The 27,755-nt window shown below is 23.7% G+C and overlaps 10 protein-coding genes across 10 annotated transcripts; 5 read left to right on the forward strand and 5 right to left on the reverse strand.

Annotated features, from left to right (window-relative positions):
• Positions 1-78: 78 nt before the first annotated feature.
• DICPUDRAFT_94161 (uncharacterized protein) lies at positions 79-2,182 on the forward strand (the record flags this gene model as incomplete). Its single annotated transcript, XM_003286368.1, has 2 exons — positions 79-405; positions 480-2,182. The coding sequence occupies 2 exons, from the start codon at positions 79-81 to the stop codon at positions 2,088-2,090; spliced, it is 1,938 nt and encodes a 645-aa protein (XP_003286416.1). The 3' UTR covers positions 2,091-2,182.
• A 1,374-nt stretch (positions 2,183-3,556) lies between these two features.
• Positions 3,557-4,843, forward strand: DICPUDRAFT_46773 (uncharacterized protein). Its single transcript, XM_003286369.1, has 2 exons — positions 3,557-3,951; positions 4,067-4,843. Exons 1-2 carry the CDS (start codon positions 3,769-3,771, stop codon positions 4,793-4,795), a joined length of 912 nt encoding a protein of 303 aa, XP_003286417.1. The 5' UTR covers positions 3,557-3,768; the 3' UTR covers positions 4,796-4,843.
• A 299-nt stretch (positions 4,844-5,142) lies between these two features.
• Positions 5,143-10,976, reverse strand: DICPUDRAFT_30913 (uncharacterized protein; the record flags this gene model as incomplete). Its single annotated transcript, XM_003286382.1, has 3 exons — positions 5,143-6,356; positions 10,154-10,702; positions 10,781-10,976. Coding segments are annotated over 3 exons (1,959 nt in total), but the record flags the coding sequence as incomplete, so codon positions are not given.
• Positions 10,977-12,655: 1,679 nt separating this feature from the next.
• On the reverse strand, positions 12,656-13,359 carry DICPUDRAFT_94163 (uncharacterized protein). The gene has a single exon (XM_003286383.1). It carries the CDS (start codon positions 13,331-13,333, stop codon positions 12,680-12,682), a length of 654 nt encoding a protein of 217 aa, XP_003286431.1. The 5' UTR covers positions 13,334-13,359; the 3' UTR covers positions 12,656-12,679.
• A 2,439-nt stretch (positions 13,360-15,798) lies between these two features.
• On the reverse strand, positions 15,799-16,647 carry DICPUDRAFT_77309 (uncharacterized protein; the record flags this gene model as incomplete). Its single annotated transcript, XM_003286384.1, has 1 exon — positions 15,799-16,647. One exon carries the CDS (start codon positions 16,645-16,647, stop codon positions 15,799-15,801), a length of 849 nt encoding a protein of 282 aa, XP_003286432.1.
• A 439-nt stretch (positions 16,648-17,086) lies between these two features.
• Positions 17,087-19,006, forward strand: DICPUDRAFT_77310 (uncharacterized protein; the record flags this gene model as incomplete). The annotated part of the gene is made up of 1 exon (XM_003286370.1): positions 17,087-19,006. The coding sequence occupies one exon, from the start codon at positions 17,087-17,089 to the stop codon at positions 19,004-19,006; it is 1,920 nt and encodes a 639-aa protein (XP_003286418.1).
• A 1,103-nt stretch (positions 19,007-20,109) lies between these two features.
• DICPUDRAFT_150401 (uncharacterized protein) lies at positions 20,110-20,259 on the forward strand (the record flags this gene model as incomplete). The annotated part of the gene is made up of 1 exon (XM_003286371.1): positions 20,110-20,259. The coding sequence occupies one exon, from the start codon at positions 20,110-20,112 to the stop codon at positions 20,257-20,259; it is 150 nt and encodes a 49-aa protein (XP_003286419.1).
• Positions 20,260-21,020: 761 nt separating this feature from the next.
• Positions 21,021-21,737, forward strand: DICPUDRAFT_91706 (uncharacterized protein; the record flags this gene model as incomplete). The annotated part of the gene is made up of 1 exon (XM_003286372.1): positions 21,021-21,737. A coding segment is annotated over exon 1 (528 nt), but the record flags the coding sequence as incomplete, so codon positions are not given.
• A 1,497-nt stretch (positions 21,738-23,234) lies between these two features.
• On the reverse strand, positions 23,235-25,248 carry DICPUDRAFT_150403 (uncharacterized protein; the record flags this gene model as incomplete). The annotated part of the gene is made up of 3 exons (XM_003286385.1): positions 23,235-23,871; positions 23,945-24,397; positions 24,464-25,248. 3 exons carry the CDS (start codon positions 25,246-25,248, stop codon positions 23,235-23,237), a joined length of 1,875 nt encoding a protein of 624 aa, XP_003286433.1.
• Positions 25,249-25,747: 499 nt separating this feature from the next.
• On the reverse strand, positions 25,748-27,095 carry DICPUDRAFT_150404 (uncharacterized protein; the record flags this gene model as incomplete). The annotated part of the gene is made up of 2 exons (XM_003286386.1): positions 25,748-26,568; positions 26,645-27,095. 2 exons carry the CDS (start codon positions 27,093-27,095, stop codon positions 25,748-25,750), a joined length of 1,272 nt encoding a protein of 423 aa, XP_003286434.1.
• Positions 27,096-27,755: the final 660 nt, after the last annotated feature.

Below are 27,755 nucleotides of genomic sequence, written 5' to 3' on the forward strand. Positions count from 1 at the left end.
TTAATTTTTTCGTTTTTATGGGGTTGTGAAATTATTTTTGTTTTTTTATTTTCTTTTATTTAACTGAATAGTAATAAAATGGAAACAACTAATGCTATCGCAGATACAACCACAAATAATAATAATAATAATGAAGAAATAAATAAAGTTGAAAAAGATATAAATAATGAACAACCAATAACCACCACAACCACAACCACCAACACAGATTTAAACGAAAATAAACAAGAAGAATCTACAGATAAAATTCATGTCCCAAACAGCACACTATTCAGTTTAGTTCTTTTTAATTTACCAAAATATATGGATTTAAAGAAATTCAATAAATTTTTAGAACAAAATAAGGTGCCATACAAGAAAACAAAAAAGATAGTTAAAGAATCTTTTGGTGTTATTAGTTTTGATGTAAGTATAGAATATTTATTTTAAATATCAACCTTTTCTTATAAATACTTATAATACTATTTTATATAATCCAGTCAGTTGAAGTTAGAGATAAGTTTTTAGAAAAATTAAATGGTTTTGAAATGGGAACTAAAAAATTAAAATGTGAAATTAAAGAAGAAAAAGCAGATAGAATGAAAAGAAAATTCAATGAACAAAATGATGACAGAGAAAGCAAGTTAAAGACAATTGAAGAGATTGTATGTCCATGGTACAATATACCATATGAAGAGCAATTGCAAAAGAAGAAAGAACAAATTATAAATATTTTAATCAATATAAAGAGTGAAACTAGAAAAGACAGTTTACATAATCTGCCATTTTGGTTGGAAAGACGTGACAAAACTAGAGAAGAAAAGATGTGTTGTCCATTAGAAGAAATCATTGCATCACCCACTATTCAAAACTATCGTAATAAAGCTCAATATACCATCGGTTTAGATGAAAATAATGTTCCATGTGTTGGTTTTGCATTAGGACGTACTGGTAATGGTGTTACCATTGTTGCCGATCCATCCAATGCACCATTAATCTCAACTCGTTCAAATGAAATTCGTCGTTTATTCAACGATTACATCATCTCACATCCACGTAAGCCATTCGATAAGAATACACACGAGGGTTTTTGGCGTCAATTAACCGTTAGAGATTTCAGCACTGGTGAATCAATGGCAACTGTTCAATTTAACCACAAGGGTTTAAGTGAAGAAGAAATCAATAAGGAAAAGGACAATTTAAAGAAATTCTTTGAATCTTTACCAGCCGATAAACAATTGACCTCTTTATCAATTCAATTATATGATGGTATTTCAAATGCTGCACCAGTAGATTTACCAACTGAAACTATTATGGGTCCAAATTATATTCACGAAAAACTTTTGGGTTATACCTTCCGTGTTTCACCAAATGCCTTTTTCCAAGTTAACACAAAAGCTACAGAGCTTCTCTACTCTAAAGTATTAGAATGGGCCGGAGTTAGCGAGAATACTCATCTTTTAGATGTTTGTTGTGGTACAGGTACAATTGGTCAATGCGCAAGTAAAAAAGTAAAATGCATCACCGGTTTAGAAATTTCACCAGATGCTATCACCGATTCAATCTCAAATGCCCAACTCAATAATATCACCAATGCTGAATATACATTAGGCAAGGCTGAAGATACATTACCATCAATGCTCACTAAATTTTCAAAAGATGAAGAGTTTATTGGTATCGTCGATCCACCAAGATCTGGTTTACACAATGATGTACTTAAAGCAATTCGTTCATTCGAGCCAATGAAAAAATTAGTTTATGTTTCATGTAATCAAAAATCACTCGTTCAAGATTCAATTAAACTCTGTAAAGGTATTTCAAAGGCAATGAAAGGAACACCATTTATACCAACTAAAGCCATAGCATTCGATCTTTTCCCTCACACAGATTTAGTAGAATTGGTTGTATTATTTGAAAGATATAATGAAGATAGTGATAAAAAATTAAATAAAGAAGATGGTGAAATTCAAGAAGCTAATTCAAAAAATAATAATAACAATAATAAAGATATAAATGAAGACGATAAAAAGAGAAAGAGAGAAGACGATGGCAACACCAACAATAACGAAAATAATGAAAATAATAGTAACAAAGAAATAAAATTAGAATAATAAAATAATAATTAATTTAAAAAATTTATAAATTATAAATAAAAATAAGTAATAATAATAATAATACTATTAATTATTAATTTTTAAAATTTATACGCTTACTAAAATATAATTATTATTTTTATTATTATTTTGTATGTTTTAAAATTATTTTTTTATTTATTATTTCTATATGCCTGTAAATAGAATATTGGTTAAAACAATCTTTTTAGTTTTAAGAAATTAAAAATAATTAATGTGTAATGAAAATTTTATTATAATGTGCAAAGTTACTATATATGTTTAAAAAATATATTTTTTTTTATAAAACAACTATCATTAATTATTCAATTGTAAATATAATTTCTATATTTCTAAAATTTTAAATTATTATAATAAATAAAATTAAAATATGATTACATTTTATTATTATAATAATTTATGCTTTTTGTTTTTTTTTGGTGTTTTATTGTTATTGTTTAAATTTAAAATTAGATCATTATAATAATGAAAAAAAAAAATAAAGAATAAAAAAAAAATAAAGAATAAAAAAAATAATAATAATAATATTATTTTTATGTAGTACCAAAAAACATATTACTGCTATTATACACTTTTATTTTAAAATGAAATTTTATTATAATTATTTTTTTTATTATTTTAAAAAAAAAAAAATTTTTAATTAATTATTTGAATGAAATTACGTAATTTTAAAATAATATCAATTGATAGAGACATTTACATCGAAAATAATGAATCTATAATTGTTTTAATAGAGAGCAAAAAATAAAATAAAAAAATTAAAAATTAAATTAAATTAAATAATTGTTTGAATACAAAAATTTGACTGAAATAAAACATATATAGATAAACAAACGAAACTCAGATATTAAATTATTATTATTTTAAAATAAATATTTTTTTTAACACATAAATTGGGGGGTAATATTTAATTTCGTTTTTGATTTTTTTATTTAATTTTTCAATCTATTATTATTATAAAAAACACTTGAAATAGAAAAAGGGAGAATATAAATAAATCACATCGAATATGCACGATATGTGTGTAAAATATTTTTAAATTGTGTGTGTTTATTTTTGTGTGTACATTGAGATACATCCAAAAAAAATTTAAAAAAAAAAAAAAAAAAAGAAAATTAAATAAAAAATAAAAAACACACACTGGGGATAAGCTGATAATATATATTTTTTTTAATAACATAAATTTTTATACTCTACATTATTATAATAAAATTATTTTCATTTAAAAGAATAAAAGATTTAGATTTTAATCTTTATTTCTGCAGTTAATTAAGTTTAGTTTATACAATATTTATGTGTGGTTTTAATTTTTTTCCCAATAAAAAAAAAAAATTTAATTAAAAAAAAAAAAAATTTAAAAAAAAAAAAAAGGATACGAATAAAAATGACAAAAAAAAATATAAATAAAAAGTAAATTAAAATTGTTTTATTTAAAAAAACAACGCAAACAACTCAGCTAAATAAATAAATAAATAAATAAATAAATAAATAAATAATATTATTTATAGTTTATTAAATCTTTTTTTATTTTCCATATTTAATGATTAATTATTGTTTCTTTAATTTTAATCATTGTTTCTTTAAATAACATTTAATCACCCCCTTTCCACACAGTTAATCAGTTTATATTAATTAATTTATATATTTTAATTCTAAAATGAATAGAGCAAATTTTGGTTTAATCAAATTGGTCACATTCGAAACCAGCGGTGTTAAAAGACTTGGTGCACTTCTCGAAAATAGTATTGTCGATCTATGCTTGGCCGATAAATCAATTCCAAGTGATATGAAATCATTTTTATCATCAACAAGTAATGATAAATGGACAAAAGTTATTAGTGTAAGTATTCGCTCTTTTTTTTTTTTTTTATTTATTTTTATTTATTTTTTTTTCATTAAAAATTTAAAAAACTAAAAAAAAGCGGTTTATTAATCTTTTTTTTTTTAATATAAAGGTTTTAAATAATTTTAATAATAAAAGAATTCCAGTAGAAAATGTTAAATTAAAAGCACCAATTGATAACCCAGAAAAGATTATTTGTATTGGATTAAATTATAAAGAACATGCTATTGAATCTAAAATGCCAATTCCACAAGAACCAATTATCTTTTCAAAGTTTAATAATTCAATTGCATCTCAAGGTGATGATATAGTGTTACCAAAGGACACAGATCAAGTAGATTACGAAGTAGAATTGGTGGTGGTCATGGGAAAACAATGTAAAAACGTTTCAGAAAAGGAAGCATTAAACTATGTTGCCGGTTATACTATCGGTAATGATATATCTGCTCGTGATCTTCAGCTTGGTAGAAACAATGGTGGACAATGGTTAAGAGGAAAGTCATGTGATACATTTGCCCCAATTGGTCCAGCTATTATTGTTAATCCCGATATTGCCGCTTTAACTGACGATATTTATTTCAATCCAAACTCGCTCTCCATTAAATGCACTCTTAATGGCCAAGTCGTTCAAAATTCAACAACCAAAGAATTCATTTTCAATGTTCAAAAAGTTATATCCTATCTTTCATCTTATATGACATTACAACCAGGTGACATTATATTTACTGGTACACCAAGCGGTGTTGGTTTTACCCGTAAACCTGCCATCTTTTTAAAATCTGGTGATAATATTAAATGTGAAATTGAAGAATTGGGTGTTTTGGTCAATAATGTAAAATAAAATAAATAACATAAAATAAAATTAAAATGTAAATAAAAATAGTAATCTAAAATAAAATATTTCTTTTTTTTTTTTTTTTTTCTTTCCAAATTTTTATTTTTTAGTTTTTATTGTATTTACTTAATTCCACCATTTTGTTTTTAAATCTATTTTCTTTTTTAATTTGTAAATAATATACTACAGATGCTACTACTATTGCAGAAACAACAACAATTGGGACTACTATTACAACTGGCAATAACCATTTCTTTTTATCTTTGCAAATTTCAGTGTGTGAACTTGGATTGATTAAAACTGAAAAGTCTAAGATTTTAAAAATAAATTAAGAATTAATAACAGTATATGAATTAGCTTTGAAATATAATATAATATTTACCGGGATCTAATATACATTCATTACAATGAGGTAAATCAATTGTTAAAATAACAATACCATTGTCTTTTGATTTGATTTTAGTTGTAATTAATGTTGATCTCAAATTTGATAACATTTTGTTTTGGAATCTACCATATAAGGATTTGCCATATTTCGATATCTTTAAATAATTAACACTGTCAGATAAAGATTCAGTATTCGACTCTGATTCAATAACTGTCTGTTCCACACAATCTGTGTTTCCAATTTTTAATTCTTTATCATCTATGGCGGATTTAAGTACAAGTTGTAGATAATTTAAACTACTGGAATATTGCCAATTTGAGATATTAATTGAAATCTTAATACCTCCTGAATATATTGTAAAGTTATTATCTGCAAACGAAAAGTTTTTTGTTTGTTTAACCTCTTCAACGGTTAATAAAATGGTTGCATTGTATTTTTCTTGAAGAAAAATAGAAATATTGGGGTCGTCTGAATTGTTAAGTTTCTTCCATTGGTTTGTTAAGTTTCCGATTGATACGATTTTCGAATTGATATCATATTCTATAATTGAATCTATAGATAATAAAAATTCAATATATTCATCACTAATAACCACCGACCCCTGATCAGAAATTGTAGTGTTTGTATTTGATGAGGAGTTTGTACTTTGACAATCGAAACCGAAATAGTTTGTTTCACATACACATTCGCCTGTTTTGGTATTACATTTACCTTTGGATGGGGCACCACAATTACTGGGACAAAGGAAGGATGGGTCATAGTATGGATATATTGATCCACTCCATTCAATACCATTTTGGGTAATTTTAATTGACTTTAGACCACTTCCTCCATTAAGTTTACATTCAATTAAAGATGCATTTTGAAATCCAATCTGGCAGTTTTGATTCCCGATAATAACACTGAGTTGATTGTTTGGGTATCCGTACCAACCATATAGTTTTATTATTCCACCAGTTGTAGATTCCACTTGACTATTTGAATATAAATAATGATCTGGAGTGTCACATGTTTGGTTGGGTTTTGTTATCCATCCTTTATAGCACTCGCATTGGCCATTATAATGGTTACATTCCCCATTTCCATCACAGTCAGGTTTAATACATTCATATGATATTTGTGAAATATATGTTTGAAATTTGGAAGAGAGGTTTTTAATTTGAATGGAAACAATGGTTTCTTGGTTTTTTTCAACTTGTTTTAAAGTGCAATGAATTTGAAAAAATGTACTGTTGGTAACAATGCAATGGGAAGTATCACCAATAGTTATTACAACTTCACTTTTGTTATAGGAAAAATAGGATCCACTCAATATTAATACATCATTGGCTTGAATAATTGAATCAGCTTTTGGTGGTTCTGGGCTGAAGAGTGGAAGAGTATAGTTATATCCAACGGAATAAAATAAAACTGATATTAATTTTTTACCATCTGCTTCGGCTTGGTTGGTAAATTTCCCTATAAATAAACTGCTTGGTATAACCTTTTCAAACTCTATTGCTGGAACAGTTTTAATAGTGTTTGAATAAAAACCCAAGTTTTGACCATACAAATAAACTTTTTCATCACTCGAGTTGTAGTAAATATTTGGGATGATTTTATCTGTTTTTATTTTAATAAAAAATTAATACAATTTTATAATAGTTTACTTATCTATATTATATTTACCTAATGAACATGATTGTGGTATTTGATTTAAAATTGGGTTGGAAGCTATTTTATCACGAACTGAAATGTCATTAATATAACATCTTATACAATCTGGAATAGGACCTGTTAAATTGTTTGTATTGAAATTAAAATCAACGTTGCAATAAGTGGGGTCTAATGAGCCTCTTAAATTATTATCTCTCATATCTATACTTTTAATTTGATATCCTGTTAGACTTTTAATAGTTAGGTTTAATTTGGAAAGCGATAACACTACTGATACATTTTTAAATACTTGAAAATCTAAAATTTTAATTGATCCTCTTAAATTTCTTTTTATAAAGTTAGCCATAGTAAAATTTTTTTAATTATTTATTAATAAATATAAAATATTTACACTGTATCAATATCAGAGTCAGTTAGTTTCTTCAATGATATATTTGCTTGCTCCATCAAAGTTATTTTCCTTATATTTAATATAAAAATTAATATTTAATTTTAAAAGAAAATATCATTATAAAAAATAACTCACAGTGTCCCAATTTTATATTTTACATTTGAAAAATCTATTGGTTCATTTGAATCTTGAATACCATAAAATGTAAGTTCTCTTTATAATATTATGTATTAGTAATATTTAATAATTAAAATAAAAAAAGAAATAATTACAAATATTTAAATTTAGGATTGGGAACTTTCATTAGTTGATATGGAAAGGTGGAGTTTCTAATCATAAAAATAATTGATTCAGAGTGTGAAAAGGTAGCTATGTTATTTGGATTTTTCATCGGGTCAGTTCTACTGTACTGTGTAATAAAAAAATTTCTTAAGTTTGGGAAATATGTTAAATCTGGATAGTAATCCGATGTTATTCGTATTGACCAAGTTAAACTTTCAAATGGCTCGTCTGATGGCAAAATATTTGCATACCCGTTTACACTATTAAAAGAACTACTTTTTTATTAGTTTCTATAAAAATGGAAAAAAATTATAAAAAAATAGGGGTACTTACAAAAGTCTAACATTTTTAAGATAATTAGATTTAATTTCGAGATTGATATTAGAGTCTATTTCAAGAGTATCAAGGTTTGGTAGTTCATTATCTATTACAATATTTGATATGTTATAAAGGTATCTAAAAAAAAATATTATTAATAAAGGAAAAATAATATTAATAATGCTAATAGTACTTACAGAACAGAAATATTACTGGGACGATCATAAATGAAGTTATCAACTAAATTAAAACTGGTTAGCATCAGTTTTTTTAAATTTGGTAAGCATTCTAACTCTGCCCATGAAAGTAAGTTTTGGTTTTTTGAGGTTACCGATCTGCATAAATAAAATATTTTGTAAATATTTTTTATTTTTTTTTTAAAATATAAAATATACTTACAAAAATGTAATATCTCCATCTTCTGTGCAAAATGGATTACCAGAACAATAATTAGCATTGTCATATTTCCCTGTATCATATTTTGTATTTAAATTATTTAGGCATTCCACTGCGATATGTTGTAAAAAATAATAATAAAAAAAATAAAAATTTTATAAAAAAAAAAAAATAAATATTAATTAAAAAATAAATAAATTATATATTTTTTTTAAAATTATATTACAATCATCTGGATTTGGTGATACAGAATAAACTTTTGAAATATAAATAATTAAAAATATATATATAAATAAATTATATATTAACATATTGGTTGTGTTTTTTTTATTTAAAAAAAAAAAAAAAAGAAAATATTTGGATATTTATATTGTTGTTCTATTAAAAAAAAAAAAAAAAAAAAAAAAAAATAAAAATCTTATTGGATGATGATGACAAATTTTTGCAATAGATTTTTTTTTTTTTTTTAATTAATGGCTTTTATATCAAAAATATCTTTGTGGTGAAAATGATTTTTTTTTTATTTTGTGAATGATTATTTATTATGATATTTATTTTTTATTATTGATTATTTAAAATTTTTTTTATTTTTCAGTTGCTTTTATTGAGTTTATTTAGTTCCACCATTTTATTTTTGAAAATTTTTTCTTTTTTAAATTTTAAATAATACAACACTGAAATAGCAACTATCGCACCAACAACAACCACGGGCACTATTATCACAATTGCCAATAACCATTTCTTTTTATCTTTGCAAATTTCGGTTTTTGAACTGGGATTGACTAAAACAGAAAAATCTATTATATTATTTAAAAAAAATGAGTGGGGGTCTAATATTAAGATATAGATTATAAATTGTACATACCTGGATCTAAGACACATTCATTGCAATGTGGTAAATCAATTGTTAAAATAACAACACCATTGTTTTTTGATTTGATTTTAGTAATGACTAAAGTTGATCTCAAATTTGATAACATTTTGTTTTGGAATCTACCATATAAGGATTTGCCATATTTCGATATCTTTAAATAATTTACATTATCGGTTAAAGATTGAGTATTTGATTCCGATTCAATTACAGTTTGTTCCACACAATCATCATTATTGTCTACATTTTTTAATTCTTTATCATCTATGGCGGATTTAAGTACAAGTTGTAGATAATTTAAACTACTTGAATATTGCCAATTTGAAATACTAATTGAAATTTTAATACCTCCTGAATATATTGTAAAGTTATTATCTGCAAATGAAAAGTTTTTTGTTTGTTTAACCTCTTCTATTGTTAAAATAATAGTTGCATTGTTTATAAGTTGTGAAAATATAGAGATTGATGAATTGTCTGCAGAGTTTACCCTATTCCATCGATCTGTTAAATTGGCTGTGAAAACTGGGTTTGAAGTGATGTCATATTCAATAATAGAATCTAGTGATAATAAAAATTCGATATATTCATCACTAATTGTAACTGAACCTTGATCGGAGACTGTTGTGTTTGCATTTGTTGAAGAGTTTATACTTTGACAATCGAAGCCGAAAAAGTTAGGTTCACATACACATTCGCCTGTTTTAGTAATACATTTGCCTTTCGAGGGACCACCACAATTGTTGGGACATTTGAAAACTGGGTCATAGTATGGATATATTGGACCTCTCCATTCAATACCGTTTTGAGAGATACTCACCCATTTTAAACCGCTTCCAGCATTAATGTTGCATGAAATGACTGATGAAGACACTGATTCTATTTGGCACACTTGATTACCAATTAAAATGTCAAGGTTTTTATTTATATTACCAAACCAACCAAATAATTGAATTAAACCACCAGTTGTAGATAAAACCTGGGTATTTGAATATAAATAATGATCTGCAACATTGCATATATCATTTCCTTTTGTGAACCACCCTTTATCACATTCACAAATACCAGACTCTGTATTACATTGACCATTTCCGTTACAGTCTTCTGAGGGACATTGGTTAATTACTTTGTTAATCATACTTGTAATAATTGTTGATCTATTTTTAACTAAAATTGTTATGTTCTTTTCTTCACTTTGATCAACTTGAAAAATGGTGCAGTTAATTTGATAAAAGGTGCATCCTATGATATTACAGTTTAGACTATTACCAATTGTAACCTTGATATCGGTTTTATTGTATGAAAAAAAGTCCCCATCTATTGATATTAGGTTATTGTATTGAGCCAATGATTTAACATTAGGATCAATTTTGTCATGTAATGATATTGTATAGCTGTAACCTGGTGTTAAAAATTCAACAAGGATTGCATCATGGTCATCAGGGTTGGTTGTGGGATTAAATTTTCCTCTATATAAACTACTCGGGATTATTGCCGCTTCAAAATTGATTGAAGGTTGTGTTTTGATGGTTTCATTTGAAAATCCCAGATTTAAACCAAATAGATATACATAACCATCATTTGAATCATAAAAAATATTTGGTATAATTTTATCTATTTAAAAAATAGAAATGTATTTTAATTAAATAATGTGTTTTTCTTTCTTGTAAAAAAATAATAAACAATACATACCTGGTGAGCAGGATTGAGTTAAATCGAGATTGTTTCCTGATAATCTGTTAGATAATTCAAAGTCGTCTAAATAACATTTGATACAATCTGGCAACGGACCTGATAGATTATTATTATTCAGTAGAAAAAAAACATTGCACCAAGATTCATCTACCTTTCCAGAAAATCTATTTTTTCTCAAATCTATTCTTTTAACTTTTTTTAAATTTTTGATATTTGATAATTGACCAGGGATATTTGAGCTGGTTATAAAGATATTTGTAACATTTTCAAATATTGAAAAGTCTATAGGGTTAGTTATATTTGAAGATGAAAATTTACTAAAAAAAATAAAATATTGTTAAATAATTTAAATTTAAAACTAGTTAATATTTTAATCTTAATTATATACATACAATTCTTCAACATCAACCGTTGGTAGTTTAGAAATCGGAAATTCACCAACATGTAAATTTGAAAAATTGACATCCCTGAAAAAAAAGGATTAGGTTATTTAAAAATAAAAATGATGATTATAAATTATATACTTAAGATTTTATTTACATTAAAGAAACAGAACCTTCTTTTTTATTTGAAAAATCTAAAATATTTGTTTGTGGTCCTTTTGTTTGAATATTAATTTTATTATATTTAGGGTTATCCATTTGGTTTAGCTCTAGTGGGGCAGATATTCCATCAAAAACAAAATGTAAATTTTCAATATGGTGATACGATAAAATATTGCTTTGATCTAAATTATTTTGATGCTGATATAAAATGCTTAATGTTTTTAGATATGGGAAGTGTGATAAATTGGGAAAAGAAGAAGTAGTTATCTTAAATGTTTGTCCGAGACCTATAAAATTGCTATTACTTGGTAATAAATTTACATGTCCCCAACTTAAGGTTCCATTTGAACATTAAATAATAAAAATACATAAATATATAAAAAGAAAAAATTAGTTAATATTTAAAAATATTAAAAATTTAAAATAAAAATGATTACTTACAAAGTGACTAAGTCTTTAATATACTTTATATCAAATTCTAGTGGATAGGGGAGTTCAAAAAATATATATTTTAAGGATTGAGGGAAAGTATCACTGATAATTATATTGGAACAGTTAACCAAGTCTCTTTTTAATAAATTAAATCTATTAGTATATTTTGAATTGTTTTTTTTAAATTTGGTGAATAGTTACATTCTATTAATATTTTGCAAAGCAGTATTAAAAAAGTTATCATGTAATGTGAACCCATTTAGTTTAATAATAGATAATTTTGGAAAGCATTCTAATAGACTCCAATCAAAAGTATAATTAATGATTGAAATCAAATTCCTGAAAATAAAAAAAATAAAAAATGTTAAAATAAAAAAATAAAATAAAAATTTGTAATAATCATAATTACAATATTAAAATATTTCCCTCAGCAGAGCAAATTTCAAAATTTTTACAAAAAGTGTTTGCTGTGATTGCTATCTTTAAAGTCTCATCATTAACTGTATTTGCTAGTTCCTCTGCGCAACTACCTAATAAGAAAAAAAAAAAAAAAAAAAAAATTTTAATTTTAATTTTCTAAATTTTTTTTAATAAATTTTACTCACTTTCGGCTTCGTTTATAGTTTGTGAATATGAAACAATAAAAAATATAAATAAAAAAACCAAATGTTTCATTTTAAAAAACAATACCATCACTTAGTGAAAATAAAAAAAAGAAAAAAAAATTTCATTTTTAAAACAACAATATTTTAAAAAAAAAAAACAAAAAAATAAAAAAAAAATAAAAAAAAATATCTAAAAGATATCTTGATTTTTATTATTATCATTGAATTTGGGTGTATGACGTTTTTTGGTTGTGTGAGAGAAAGAAAAAGAATTTCGTTTTGTTATTTTTAGGTGAATGAATTGTTATTCAATTTTATTTTTCGTTTATGTATTTAATTGATATCCTTTTATTTATTTCGTTCAGTTCTTTTTGCTTTTCGTTTATAATTTTATTATTTTTTGGAACTGATAGTAAGAGTTGTTTTAGGTTTATATATTTATCTTTTGTTGAAAAAATATTAAAATGAATACTATTTATTTCACATTTTCTGAGATCGAGAATTTCCAACTCGCTGTAGTTGATGTTGATTAATTCCAATTCTTCATTGAGTCTTTCGTCATAATCGTGGTAAAAATAATGACGGTATTTTTTTTTGTAAGTAAAGCTATAATTTAAATATTTAACATTTGATTTGAGTAGTGATAGATTACTATTGAAATTGTATCTGTAACTAATAGATATTGGCACTGTGGTGGAGTGATTCATTTCTTGAATTGATAGTTCTAAAAATTTCTTTGATATTAATGATATTGAAAGTTTTGTGTATTGTGTAGTTTTTGAATCATTAAATAATAATGATATTACAAAACGCTGTATATAAATTGGTAAACTATAATTTGCTGTTTTTTTAATATTTGAGATTGATGATGATGATGATCTTTTATTATATGATTTTATTCTATTATTATTATGTGTGGAGACTAATGACTGTTTTTTTGAAACCATATTATCGATAATTTTAATCATTTGGTTTCTCTTTTCATTCTTTTTATTTGATAATAGATTTAATTGTTGTGTAAGAGCAGTTGATTCTTTTTCTAATGTAATTTGTTGATCAATAAACTCTTTTTCTTTTTTATATATACTTTCTATATCTTTTTCAATTTTTTTATTGAAATTTAATTTCTCTGTATCATTTGGAAATAGATATTGATCCAACTCTATTGAAACCTGCTCTTTAATTTGATTCTTTTCTTTGGGTATATTGTTTAGTTGTTTTAATAGCTCCATAATATAGTGATCATTGTTGTCTTTGCTTTCGTTTATTGATTGCTCCTGTTTGATTAATATGAATAAATCATTCATCATATGTTCCATTTTCTTTCTATAATAGCTTTCACTGCAGCTGCTACCCTTGTCGTCACCACTAGACAACTTTATGATTGATTTGCTTTTATATGTCGACGAGTTTTCACACTCTTCTTTGAAAATTGGATATATAAATTGATCAATTTGACCAATATACAGTTTTTTAAAAAAGAATTGAAGATTATCTTGAATAAATTTCATTTTAATAGGTGATTTGGTAATTCTTGAAAATAAAGGCTCTACACAGGACTCGAATAGCTTGGTTCTACTTTTTAATAATCTATCCAAAGTATCTTGATACAGTTGATATAAAAACTCTTTATCTAGGACCAATTCTTCATCAATGTTAAATAGTGAGCGTAATATAACAGAGTCACATTTTTTTAATAAATTATTTAAGATTTCTTTAACCAATAACCTGTCCCAATTATTTTTCTCTATCATCTGAGTAATAATCGGGATTGAAATTGAGAATTCTAAGGTAGCTAAAATTGACTCTAGCGAATTTGGAAAATACTGCTTATTAACTTTTAATTCAAATAAAAATTGATTAAATTTCTTGATTTTAAATCTACACTTCTTTAATAAGGGTTCAATGATATAGTTGTAGTCCTGCTTTAGGTTAAAACCATTCTCGAAAATTTCTGTATCGATATAAATTGCTATTAATAATTCGTTATAGTTCTTTTTTTGAAACATAGGGTCTACGTTGATAAAATCGTTCAATATAGATGATTTTAATAATAAGTTATAATATTCCTTTCTGCTATACTCTAATTCTTTGATAACATTTGAAAACTCGAATAGTAATATCATATCTTTTCTAACCTTGCTGCTTGGTATCGTTATAATAAGATCATTAAAAAATTGATAGAGCTCTCCTTTAAATTCTTCATATCCATTACTACCAATTTTAGATTTAAATAATAATATTGATTTTAATAAATAAATATAATAATAATTTAAATTGATACAGTTGTTATTGTTGTTGTAGTTGTTGTTATTGTTGTGATTTTTATTAGGACTATAATAAAATATATTATTGCTATTATTGATACTATTGTTTATACTGCTACTATTATTTCTAATTGTACTATTAAAACTGTCTTCTAATCTTTTTGATATAATAATATCTCTTTGCTTTTTAATAAATCTAAATATTTTTTTAATAATTTCTTTACACAAATCCTAATATTTTAAAATATTAGTCATTAAGATCTCTATTTTTAATTTTTTTTAAAACTAATAAACTTACATTATTAAAATTTAAAATATTATTTTGAATTAATATTTCAATTATTTCGAAATTATGCTTTTGTTCGATAAATATATTATTAAATGGTTCAATTTGCATATTTTCATCTTTTAAAAAACTTTCGACAAGTGGTAAATAAACTGATTCAAAACTGTCATCAGACTCTACATTTCTGTAATTTAACCATGTATAGTCACAATGAAAAATTATAACTAATTTTTCTAAATTAAAATAAAAACATTTTTCTCTATATAAAACAATGTTGCTAAAATTTAAAAAAAAAATTAATATGCATTTTTATATAATTTTATACATTAAAATACATACTTATAAATTGTTTTATATTCTTCATTTGTTAATTTTGTACTCTTACTATTATATAAATTATAAATATATTCTTTAAATGATTCAAATCTACTATGGTTACTAGTATGGAATAAATTACTAAAACTCATTGTTTTAGAACTATTATTATTTCTATTATTATTATTATTATTATTGAATAATTTTTGTGTGATATTTAAATTTGTTTTTATATTTAAACTTTAAAGAAAAAAAAAACAAGAGTGTTTAGAAAGAAAAAAATCTTATTGAAAATTTTATAAAATAAATTTTCTTTTATTATAAAATGAAATGAAATCCATTGCTTATGTGGTTCATCTTAAATTAAAAAGATATACAGATTTGGTTTTTCAAATAATAAAAAAAATAAAAAAAATTAAAAAAAAAATAAAAAAAAAATTAAAAAAAAATCACATCCAAAAAAATTTTAAAAAATAACCACCTTTTTGTGTGTTGGTTATTTTAATAAGCACATTTTTAGTTGATAAGAAAATCTTATAAGGATTGGTTTATTTATACTTTATTATTATTGGGTTAAAAAAATAGATAATAACAAAAATGATAATGATAAAATAGATAATATATTAAATTGACTAAAAACTGAAGATGTTTCAGATTTTTCCCCCAAATAAATTTGCTCGCTGTCTTGATTAAACATTACAATATTTGAATTAGTTTGGATATCATTGACATATAAGCTACCAGGAGCTGATAATTTGACACCACATCTGACAAATGATGATACGCATTTAATATCACTACCAATACAAGTAATGGAATGTCTTTGACTGGACGACATATGTGAACCAACAGTGCATTTGATACTGCTGCTTCCTTGATTTTCGGTTGAGCATGTCGAACCACTGTAATTGTCTACGCATTCCATTGGACCATTGGCTGTGCAGTTGATGCCTGTATAACTATCGACAACCAAACCATTATTGGTACTATTACAAACAATTATAGGATCTAGAATTGGTGGGACAATTGACGATGATGATGATGATGATAATGATGTGTTGCAATATGGACCTCCCCAGCCCATATCACATATGCATAAATTATCAGAACTACATCTACCATGGCCATTGCAAATATCTACACATATTGAAGGAACGCCGGGTGGGAGTGTGGGTGGATCTATTATTATAATTTTACTTAAACAATCAAATCCAACCCATGGATAATGGCATCTACACATTTGATTAATGCACTCTCCTTGTTCTGGACCACCACACATCGGGACACCTGGACATAAAAGTGATTGTTCTGAAGAATCCAGTGCTGATTCATCGCTGCTTGCAATCACAGAAATACTGCTTGATAACAATTGTAAAATTACTAATAATAATAATAATGAATTTATAATTTTCATTTTAAAAAAAAATAGTGTTTATATTAATATATAAAATAGGAATAATTTAAGTTAATATTAAATAAGATGATAAAAAAAAAAAATAAAAAACAATAAATACAAATTTTTCCGGTGTATTTTTCAAAGATTTTTTTTTTTAATTGGAATTTTTTATTTTTTAATTATTATAAATTCCAAAATTATAAATTTCTAAATTAAATTTAATTTTTCGAAATTACCTTTTTGAAAATTAAATTAAAAAAATTTAAAAGAAAAAAAATTTCAAATTTAAAAAATTTTAAAAAAAATAAAAAAATTATTTTTTATTTTTTTTTTTTTTACAATTTTTTTTAATTTTTACCACAATTTAACAAACATTTAATAACCAATGTTATAGCACCCATATAATATATATATATAAATATATTTAAAAAAAAGATAAAAAAAAAAAAAGTGGAAAATGAATTTTGAAGAAAAAAAACAAGACAATCCAATGGATTTGGGTCTGTCATATTTATCCAATAGCGATGAAGAACCAAACATAGTCAATACCAATATAACAGAATCAACCTTTGAACAAGAAAAACAAAAAGAATTTAGTAGCTGTGCAAATAATAATGAAAAAATATCAATATCAGACAGTAGAATTTTTGGCATCAATGAAATTGTTAAAACTGAAGTTATTAAACAAATTACATCGGCTCTATCGTATAAAAGTTTAGAACAATTAGTACAAGCAGAGGTTGAAAAATATCTATCTAATATCAATGTTGAAAATATAATTCAAAAAAAAATTCAACAACAATTAACCCAAGATTTACAACTTCAAGAACTATTATCTCCGATAATATCTCATTCCCAACAATCTTGTAATATAGATTATGATAAAAACAATAATAATAGCAACAAAATAGAAAACAATGTAAATAATAATATTAATGGTAGTTCAACTATCTCTACTTTAACAAACAATGAAATTAATATAAATACCAATAATAATGTAAATAATAATAATAATAATGACATTGATAATAATATAGACGATAGTTGTAAAATAGATAACAATAGTAACATAGATAACATAGACAACATAGACAACATAGATAATAGCATAGATAGTAAAAACATAGATAACAACTCTATTAATATAGATAAAGATAGTATAGATAATATTGCTAAAGATACAACTATTAAAGACACCATTATGGACAGTATAGATATAACCCATAATAATGAAAATAATAATAATGTTGATGTTAATGATAAATATAGCAATAATGCTGATGAAAATAATAATAATGTTGATGTTAATAAAGATAGCAATTATGCTGATGAAAATAATTATAGCATCAACAATATTGGTAATAATGATAATAGTGATAATAATATTGATATAAATGAAAATATTTTTTATGATGTTATTATAGACAACCATAATACGGATAAAAAATTAGATAGTAACACAGAAAACAATATAGATAATAATATAGATAATAGTATAGATAATAGTATAGATAATAGTATAGATAATAATACGGATAATATAGACAATAACAAAATGGATAATAATGATAAAGATAACAACAATCAAACCAATCCAACCATAGCATCACCAGAAAAACCTAAAGCAAAATCAACTAGAGGTAGAAAAAAAAGAAAAATTGATGAATTAAATGATAGTCCAACCAATAGCAATGAAAGCTCACCTATCCACCAAAATAAAAAACTGAATAAAACTATAGTTAACAAAACTAACAAAGTTGGTAAAAAAGGTAAAAAAGATAATAATATATTTTTATCAGACTATTTATCAGTAGAAGAGTACAATCAAATGGTAAAACAAGAAAAAGATAAAGTTTCAATTTCGGAAAACTATTATTTCGTTAGACACAATAAAACAATAACAAGCAAGCATATTGAAATCTTTAAAGAGAAAAAAGCAAAAGATCCCAATTTTGAAATGCCAATATATGTTAGACACCACGAACAAAGTGATGAAAATCATTTGAATTGGTTCGACGCATTTTTGGTATCAATAGATGAGAAGAAGAGAACTTGCACTGTTTGGTTTGAAGAAGAGCCTGAAGGAGGTCAGTTCCAAGTGGAGTTCAGTAGAGTAATGATTGAAGAATTTGATTCAATAGACAAAATTTACAACTTTTCCCAATTTGAAAAGAAAATTCAAAAAGAAAATTTAAAAACTCCCCTTGTTTATTTAGCAGATTATAAAATCCAAAGAGGCACTAAAGAATTTGGATATATGCAGGATATTTTAATAGTCAAAACTTTCACCGCTACCAATATTTTGGTTTTTATTTTAAAAGAAAGAAAGCTAATTTCTCTACCAATGCAAAATATTTTTATTAGAAAAACTTTATAAAATAAAAATTAATAAAAAAAAAAAATTTTGTTTTTTTTTTTTAAAAATACTAAAATAATCAATTTTTATTTTTACCTTTTTTAAACATCCTCTTTTATAAAAATATACACACACACACCCAACCATTACCTAAATAAGAAAGTTTATTTTTTTATATATTCAATGTTTTTGTATTTTTACTAGTATTAGAAATAATTATTTTTTTAATCTTTAACTTGTTTTTTTATTTTATTTTTCATTTGTGAGTTTTATATGCATGTATACTTGCTTTATGTGCATCCAATGTGTGTGCGTGTGTGTGAGTAAGTGTGTGTGTTTAATTTGAGAGATTATTCACGAGAGTAATTGGTATTTTTATAATATGGATGGGTTTGAGTGTGTGAACAAGGGTGTGTTAAATTTAAAAATATATTTATAATTAAAAAAAACTTTTATGTATATTTATATATTGGGTTAAAAAATAATAATTTTTTTAAAAATGATGATGATCTTTTGTTAATAAATTTTTATTAGAGCGTATTTAATTATCTAAAGAGTGCTACTTTTCTTTCATTTTTCATTCAAAATCAAAATCAATTTGTTGTTTTTTAGTTATAGTAGTTATAGTAGGTGGGTTAATGTTATTGTTAATTTTCAAAATCCATTTGTTTTTTTTTTTGGTGGTTACCTTTTAATTTTAGTAGTTATATTTATAGTAATTAAGTGAATTAAAAGTATATTATATATCTAGATTATTGTTATGTTTTAACCCAATAATTAAAGAAATTTGATTAATATAGCAAAAAAAAAAAAAAAAAAAAAAAAAAAAAAATAGTTATTTATTTATTTAATTTTATTTTAACAACAAATAAAAATAAATAATTTTCTTTGTTTTTTTTATTTTATTATTTTATTTGGCTTTGTTTTATAAAGCATTTATTATTATAATACTATTACTACACTTGGTTTAAAGGTACAAAACAAATAACTTTAAAAATGGTAAATTATAGATTTTATAATAATATTTTTTTTTTGCAAAATAAAGATATTAATTTTTTTAAATTTTTAAACAGATTAAACAAATATACCCTTTATCTATAAAAACATTATTACTATTTTTATTAATGATCACAATTAGTATTGTAAATTGCTCCAACCATGATACAGATTCTTGCTTTAACGAATGTATGAAAAGATATAAATGCTACATAGATTTTAGTGAAGCAGAATGTGTCTCTGTTGCAGATAGATGCGATAGATTTTGCTCAAAATAGAATGTACTAAATAATAATAAATGAATAAAATGTACTAAAATTATATAATAATAAAAAAAAAATAGAAATTTATTTTTTAAAAAAAAAAAGGTAAAAAGAAATAATTATTTTATTTATTATGTAGATTAAAAAAAAAAAAATTAAAATAAAATAATTATTTTAAAAAAAAAACTATAACAATACTATTATTATACTATTATTATTTGGTGTACTGAAAATTTAAAATTAACTCATTTTTTCTACAATTTTAATGTTACTTGGGAATAATATTATAATTCTATTATTTTTTTTTATTATAAAATTGCTTTTGAAACGGTCGAATGCATATATAAAAACAGCCACAAAAATAAATCTTTGGCCAAATCTAGATTCGAGAGAAAACTATTATTTAAAGAAAATAAATTAGTATAATCAAAAAAGGTAAAAAATAATAAAAAAACAATTACTTACAGATGAAGTTTTTATAATACTTTTTTCCATTTTCTTTTATTTCTTTAGCTGAATAAACTTTAACAATGTTATGCACAGTATTGAAAAAAAAAATATATCACTTTATTTTTGTGGGTGGGTGTGAGTTAGATAGGTATTCTCTATTTGAAAAAAATAAAAATAAAAATAAAATTAAAAAAAAATAAAAATAAAAAAAAAATTAAATTAATTTAAATTTAAAAATTAAAAAAAAAAAAAAAAAAACAAATATAAATTTATTTGAATTTGATTTCCTTTTTTTAATACACTCTATTTAAAAACATTGTATATCCCTCATAATCAACTTTATTTTTAATAACTTTTATTAAAAAACAAACACAAAAATGAAACTTAAAAATTAAAATAGTAATCAGTTAATAAAAATAATTTTTAATTTTTTTTTTAATTTTTAATTATTTTTTAAAAAAAAAAAATGTAAAAAAAAAAAAAAAAAGATTTTTATAATTATAAAATCATTAATAATGAATAGTTGTAATAATAGTAATATTAGTAATAGTAATAATAATAATAATAATATCACTACTAATATTATTTATAATAGTAATAATAACAATGATAAATTTATTCAAATTTTTCGTAATAAAGTCATCAAAAATATAATTTTAAAACATCTAAGGTTGATAAATCAGTATTATGAACAAAGAGAAGTTATAATTGATGAACATATATTTCAAGATAACAATGAATTTTACAAGGCGGAACCAAATGAATGGAACCACCCACACAAAGAGTATTTTAGATCAATCAGAATTAGTTTTTTAACCAATAAGAGTATTGCTAAAGCTATAAGATTTTTAGATTCTTTACCAAAAAACATCATTGAAGTAGAACTTTTCGAACTCCGTCAAGTATCATCAAATAATTTAATATTACTTTTAAACTCGAGTAACGGAAGAATAAAAAAATTCAAACCTTGCAATATATATGAAGATATTGGTCTGGTTCGTCCATCATATTCTAGGATGAATCGAGTCAACAACTCAATCAGCCCCTCACTTAATAGACTATCGATATTCACTCCAGAAGGACTAACGATTTTAGATTTAAGAACACTAGAATATCAGTTACCAATACTTCAAAATAGCCTACCCAATACCTTAAAGATATTTTATCTCTCCCATTCATTTAACCAACCTTTAATATGCAATAGTTTTCCAGAAAGTTTAACGAAAATCAAATTTGGCATCAACTACAACCAACCCATTAATAATATTTCGCAACTACCGAAAAAACTAAAATCAATCGAATTCTCAATCAGATATAACCAAAAATTTTGTTTTGAATGTTTCCCAAGCACTCTAGAAAAGATTAAGTTCCTAAGAGGTGGTAGTGAAGCAACTCAAAAATTTAAAAATGAACATCTACTTGAAAACCTGAAATTATTGGATATTGGCGATACTTTCAACCATCAATTTTCCATCCCAACAAATTTGGTCAAACTATCTCTAGGCTCTGATTTTAGCAATAGAAAAACATTAAAGTCGCTTGTACATTTAAAATCATTAAAGAAACTGTATCTAGAAACAACCCCATCAAAAATGTTTTTTGGTATAAAAGGAAAAAAGCAAGATCTTGTGAAAAAAAAGATTTCAACCACATACCTACCACCAAACTTAAAATCATTGAAACTAAAATCAAATACTGAACTTACATTTGACGAGAAAGAATGCTCACAATTACCAAAATCAGTTGAAAAGGTCAAAATTCACTATAACAACCTTTATGAAAGAGCCATTAAAGAAATTACACTACCACCCTCTGTCCATACTCTTAAAATTATGATTTCTCAAGTTATCATTCCAACTCTACTAGCCAACAACTCTCAAATAAAAAGGTTAAAACTTTCAAATCTCTTTAGCTTTATAATCCAAAAAGACTCACTCCCAACATCATTAACCTCACTCGAATTTAGCAACCCATTCAGAATACCAATTAAAGAACTACACCTACCCAATACTATTAAATTTTTAAAATTAGGTCAATGCTATGATTTCCCTCTAAACAAAGATATATTACCATCTGGACTACAAATGCTAGAACTTGGGAAGAAATATAGATCATATGACTTAACATTAGACCAATTACCAAAATCATTAAAAATTCTCATACTCAAAGGTGAAACCAAACTAAAACTAACATCTCCATCCTCCTCATCAACCAACCTAACCTCAATTTCAATTTCAGTAAACTCTATTTACTTGGACAGCTTAAACAACTCGATTCTTTCAAATATGAATTTAATATCCCAACTTAATGATAAACTTAAACCCTTATCAACAATCAAATTAAAAAAACTTTATAACAAAATAATAAAAAACAAATGTAATAATAATAATGACACATCAAATCTATATTAAAACAATAGCAATTATAATAAACTGTACATATAATAAAGACAATGTAAAATAAACCCTGTAATAAATTTTAATAAATAAAACTTTTTGTAATAAAAAAAAAAAGCTATATATTATTTTATTTATTTTATTTTATTGACTTGAACTTAAAAATGGATTATTATAAATATTTTCTTTGGAATTTGAAGTTTTATAGAATGTTTTTCTTTTTTTAACGGGCTCGCCAATATCTCTTATATTTAATTGATTTAATAAAGTATTTGTGCCCGAAATAAAACTATTATTTATATTATTATTATCTGTACCATTGGTAGATTCCGAGGATGACAAATTTCTTTTTAATGTTGTTGGTATTGTTATATTATTATTATTATTATCATTATCATTATTATTTTCAATATCTGTACAATTATTACTATTATCTTTTACAATATTATTACTATCTAAACTATCACTATAAATCTTAACTGGTGATGTTGGGGGTATTTGACCTGATGATAAAATTGGTGGTGAAATGGGTTTATTTGTAAATGGATTTGTATTTTCATTTAAACCCTTTATCCATGGATGTGCTAAAGCCTGCTCGACGGTATATCTTTTACTTGGGTCGACAGTCAATAATCTTTTAACCAAATCTGCAGCATCTCTTGAAATCTTTGACCAAATATATGTTGGGAATTTATAATTACCTGAAATAATCCTTTCAAATAATTGAGGAGTTGAGATTTCTTCATCATCCTTATCATCAAATGGAGGTGTACCGCTTAATCTGTAAAAAAAAACATATAAATCATTAGAAGTGTTGAAGGTAAATGAATAAACTAATAAAAACCATTACTTACATAATATATAAAATTGCACCTAATGACCAAGCGTCACAAGATTTACCATAACCTGTAGATAAAGACAAATCCTTTTTTGTGGGAGATGGACTACCATTATTATTATTATTACTATTATTATAATTACCAGAAGTATTAAATCTTGGATTTGCTTTTCCTAGTGACAAAATTACCTCTGGTGCAACGTATAGTGGTGAACCACATAATGTTTTAGCAAGCTCTCCTTCGTGAATAAACCTAGCTAAACCAAAATCTGTAATTTTAATTTTAAGATAATCTTCACCAAAACTTTCAAACAAAATATTCTCTGGTTTTAAATCCCTGTGTGCAATACCCTTACTATGAAGATATGAAATAGCTACTAAAATTTGTTTAAATATAAACTTTGCTTGAATTTCATTTAATAGGGGCTCGTTAAATCCAATTTTATTATATAATTCCCCACCATTTGCTCTACAAAAATAAACCAATATTAGTATATTAATACATTCATATATTATTTATATAGTATATACTTACAATTCCAATATAAAAAATAACTGCTGATCGTTGGTATAAAATATATCAAATATTTCTATAATGTTTTCGTGTTTAACAAATTTTAAGATTTCAATTTCTCTATTTAATTGAGACTTGAATTTATTTGATTGTGTGTATACCTTGGTGAGATTTAAATGCTTGATTGCTACCCTTTTACTAGTGGTTTTATTGATGCCTTCGTAAACTATACTAAAATTACCGCTTCCCAATTCTCTAATAAAATCGTAATCTTTTAAAACATCACTTTTGATACCCTTTTTTTCCCATAGAAACTCAACATTCTCCTCATTGTTGCTACTATTACTCTGTATATTATTTGATTTATATAAAAATGAAATATCAATTTCTTTTGTTGATTTCCCCAGTGTTAATCTATCTCCTGATTTTATAACTCTGGATAATCCTTTACCAATTAATTTACCATTAATAAAAGTTCCATTTGTGCTGAGATCCTGTACTAATAGTAAACCAAAACTCTCTTTTTCTTGACCACTATCAGCTCTACTGATCATACAATGTTTACCACTTATAATAATATCTGATATTATTATATTGCATGTTTTACTTCTACCAATTGAAATATTATCTCCAACTTTAAATTTAATCTCTATATTACCAACTAATTGTGGAGTTAGGGATATCAATAAACCAACATTATTATTAATCATATTATCATTTAATATATTTGTATTTTGTGTTTGTATTTGTGATTGTGTTGGTGTTGGAGGTTGAGAAGTGGATTGTGAAGGTATACCTGTAGTCATTTTATTTTTATTAATTATTATTATTATTTATAATTTATTATTTATTGTTAATTATTTATTATTATTTGAATAATAACTTTATAATTTTTATTTTGTAAAAAGGGTGATGCAAAAATCTGAAAAAAAAAAATTAATTTATTTATTTTTTTTATATTTTTTTAATTTCACCCTTTTCAAAAAAAAGGCGGATTTAGAAGAAAATTATCCGTTAATTTAAAAAAAAAAATAAAAAAAAATATTGGGTGAAATTCATTGACAATACAATCTTTGATTTACAAATGAAAATTAGATTTAATTTTCAAATTCAAATAATTTATATTTTTATAAAAAAAAAAAAATAAAAAAAAAATAAAAAAATTGGGTTGGTGAAATTATTTATTTTTATTAATAAAAAAAAATAAAAACTATTTATGGATGTGCAAACTGTGTGTTTTAAATAAAAAAAAAAATAAAAAATAAAAAATAAAAAATTAAAAAATTAAATAATTAAATAATTTATTTATTTATTTTGATCAGATTCTTTTAAAAAATGATCACAGAAATCATTTAACATCCATTTATATGGTGTACTATGTTTTCTATGGTTTCTTAATGTTGAGTCTTTGATACCAGTTTCGTAAATTGAGAAATTTCTTTTAATGGTTTCAATTTTTTGAGCATCATCTTGATTTGAAAATAATTTAAAAGTGTACATTTTTCTTATGATTTTAGTGTTTGGTGCATCTGTAACATCAATGATTTCTAAACAAGATAAACCGTGTTTGTTAGCAGCCAATTCTAAATCGTCGGATGGATCTGGTACGGATACAATGGTTGTAAAAACCCCAATATCCGGTCTGAGTAAACCTTTAACTGATAAAACTAAATCCTCCATTGTTAAGGTGTGGGTGTGTCTTGCGATTCTTCTGTTGGTTTGCATTGATGATACATTCTTGTCATTAGCTGGATCGGTTGGGAAATAAGGTGGTGCGCTGATAATTAAATCGTATAGTCCGTCTGAGGATGGTGTAAATCTTTGTTCTGGTATATTTTTAATGGTTTCTTTATCTTTATTTAATCTAATTTGATGTTTATGTTTCTTTTCTATGCCCTCTTCTTCTTTATTTTCATTATCTACCAAATCTAGTGGATTAAATTGTTGTATTGGTGTATGGAATAAATAAATACGATCTGTAATTGATTTACCTTGTTCATAAATTGTATCAATATTAATTGATGCTTGCTTTATTGCTGATTCATCAATATCGATTGAATTTATAATTGATTTTTTAAATCTTTGACCCAACATAATACTTAAAATATTACTACCTGTACCAATATCTGTTATAATTACAATATTATGAATTAGTATTTATAATTTATAATCTATATTTAAATTTTTAAAAAATAATTTTACCTAAAATATATTTTGGCCAATAATCTGCATCATTATTATTATTTTCATATTCTTCATCATAATTTATAATTTTATCATATTGTTTACCAAGTTCATAATCATATGGTTTTTCTTCGCTTCCAAATACCAATTCATCTAATTGATTATTAATTGAATTTTTATTTTCTTCTTTTAAATTGTATGGTTTAAATTTTGCAATTGATGTATAACCTGCAACTAATAATGCATCTGTACCAACTTTTTGTGCACATAATTCATGGTGTATGTTATATTGCTTAAAAACAAATCTACCTTTATTTCTTTTCTTTTTTTCTACGGAATTATTATTATTATTTTCTTTATTATCTGTATTATTATCTGTATTGTTATCTGTATTGTTATCTGTATTGTTATTTATCTTTTCATTGTCTAATTTTATTTTCTTGTTAACTTGTTCTTGTGGTTGTTCCATAATTAAAAAAAATAAATATTCCCTTTGAAAAAAAAAAAAAAAAAAAAAATCGTTAAAAATTACGAAAAAAAAATAAATTTTAAAAAAAAAAAGATACAAAGAAAAAAAATTAAAACAAATAAAAATGAAAATAAAATTATAATTAAAAAAAAAAATGGTTTATATAAATTTATTTTTCTTTTATATTTCTCTTTTATTTTTTTTTATTTATTTTTTATTTTTTTTTTTTTTCGTTTTTATTTTCGTTTTTATTTGTTTTAATTAAATATATTTTTTATTATATACACAAAATCAATTTTTTTTATTTTTTTTAAAAAATATAATTAAATCGGTTAATTTATTTATTTATTTATTTATTTGTTTGTTTGTTTGTTTATTTAAAAAATATTAAAATAAATTATTTAAAATTTATTAATTTGAAAATTTGAAGAAACACTTGGAAAGCAAAGTGATTTGAGAGCAAAAAAGGGTTGGATTTGATAAAAATTACTAGTACAAAAGATGATAATTTATTTTTTATTTGGATAATAAAAGGTCATTGTTTTTTGTATTTAAAAGTAATATCTTTGAAAAAATATGTTTATCAAAAGCATTTAGGAATCTATTTTCTTGTATTGATTTCATAATTCTTTTATTACCCCCATTATTATTTTTTATATC

The sequence above is a fragment of the Dictyostelium purpureum genome (assembly GCF_000190715.1).
Source record: "Dictyostelium purpureum unplaced genomic scaffold DICPUscaffold_69, whole genome shotgun sequence".
Taxonomy (NCBI): Eukaryota; Evosea; class Eumycetozoa; order Dictyosteliales; family Dictyosteliaceae; genus Dictyostelium; species Dictyostelium purpureum.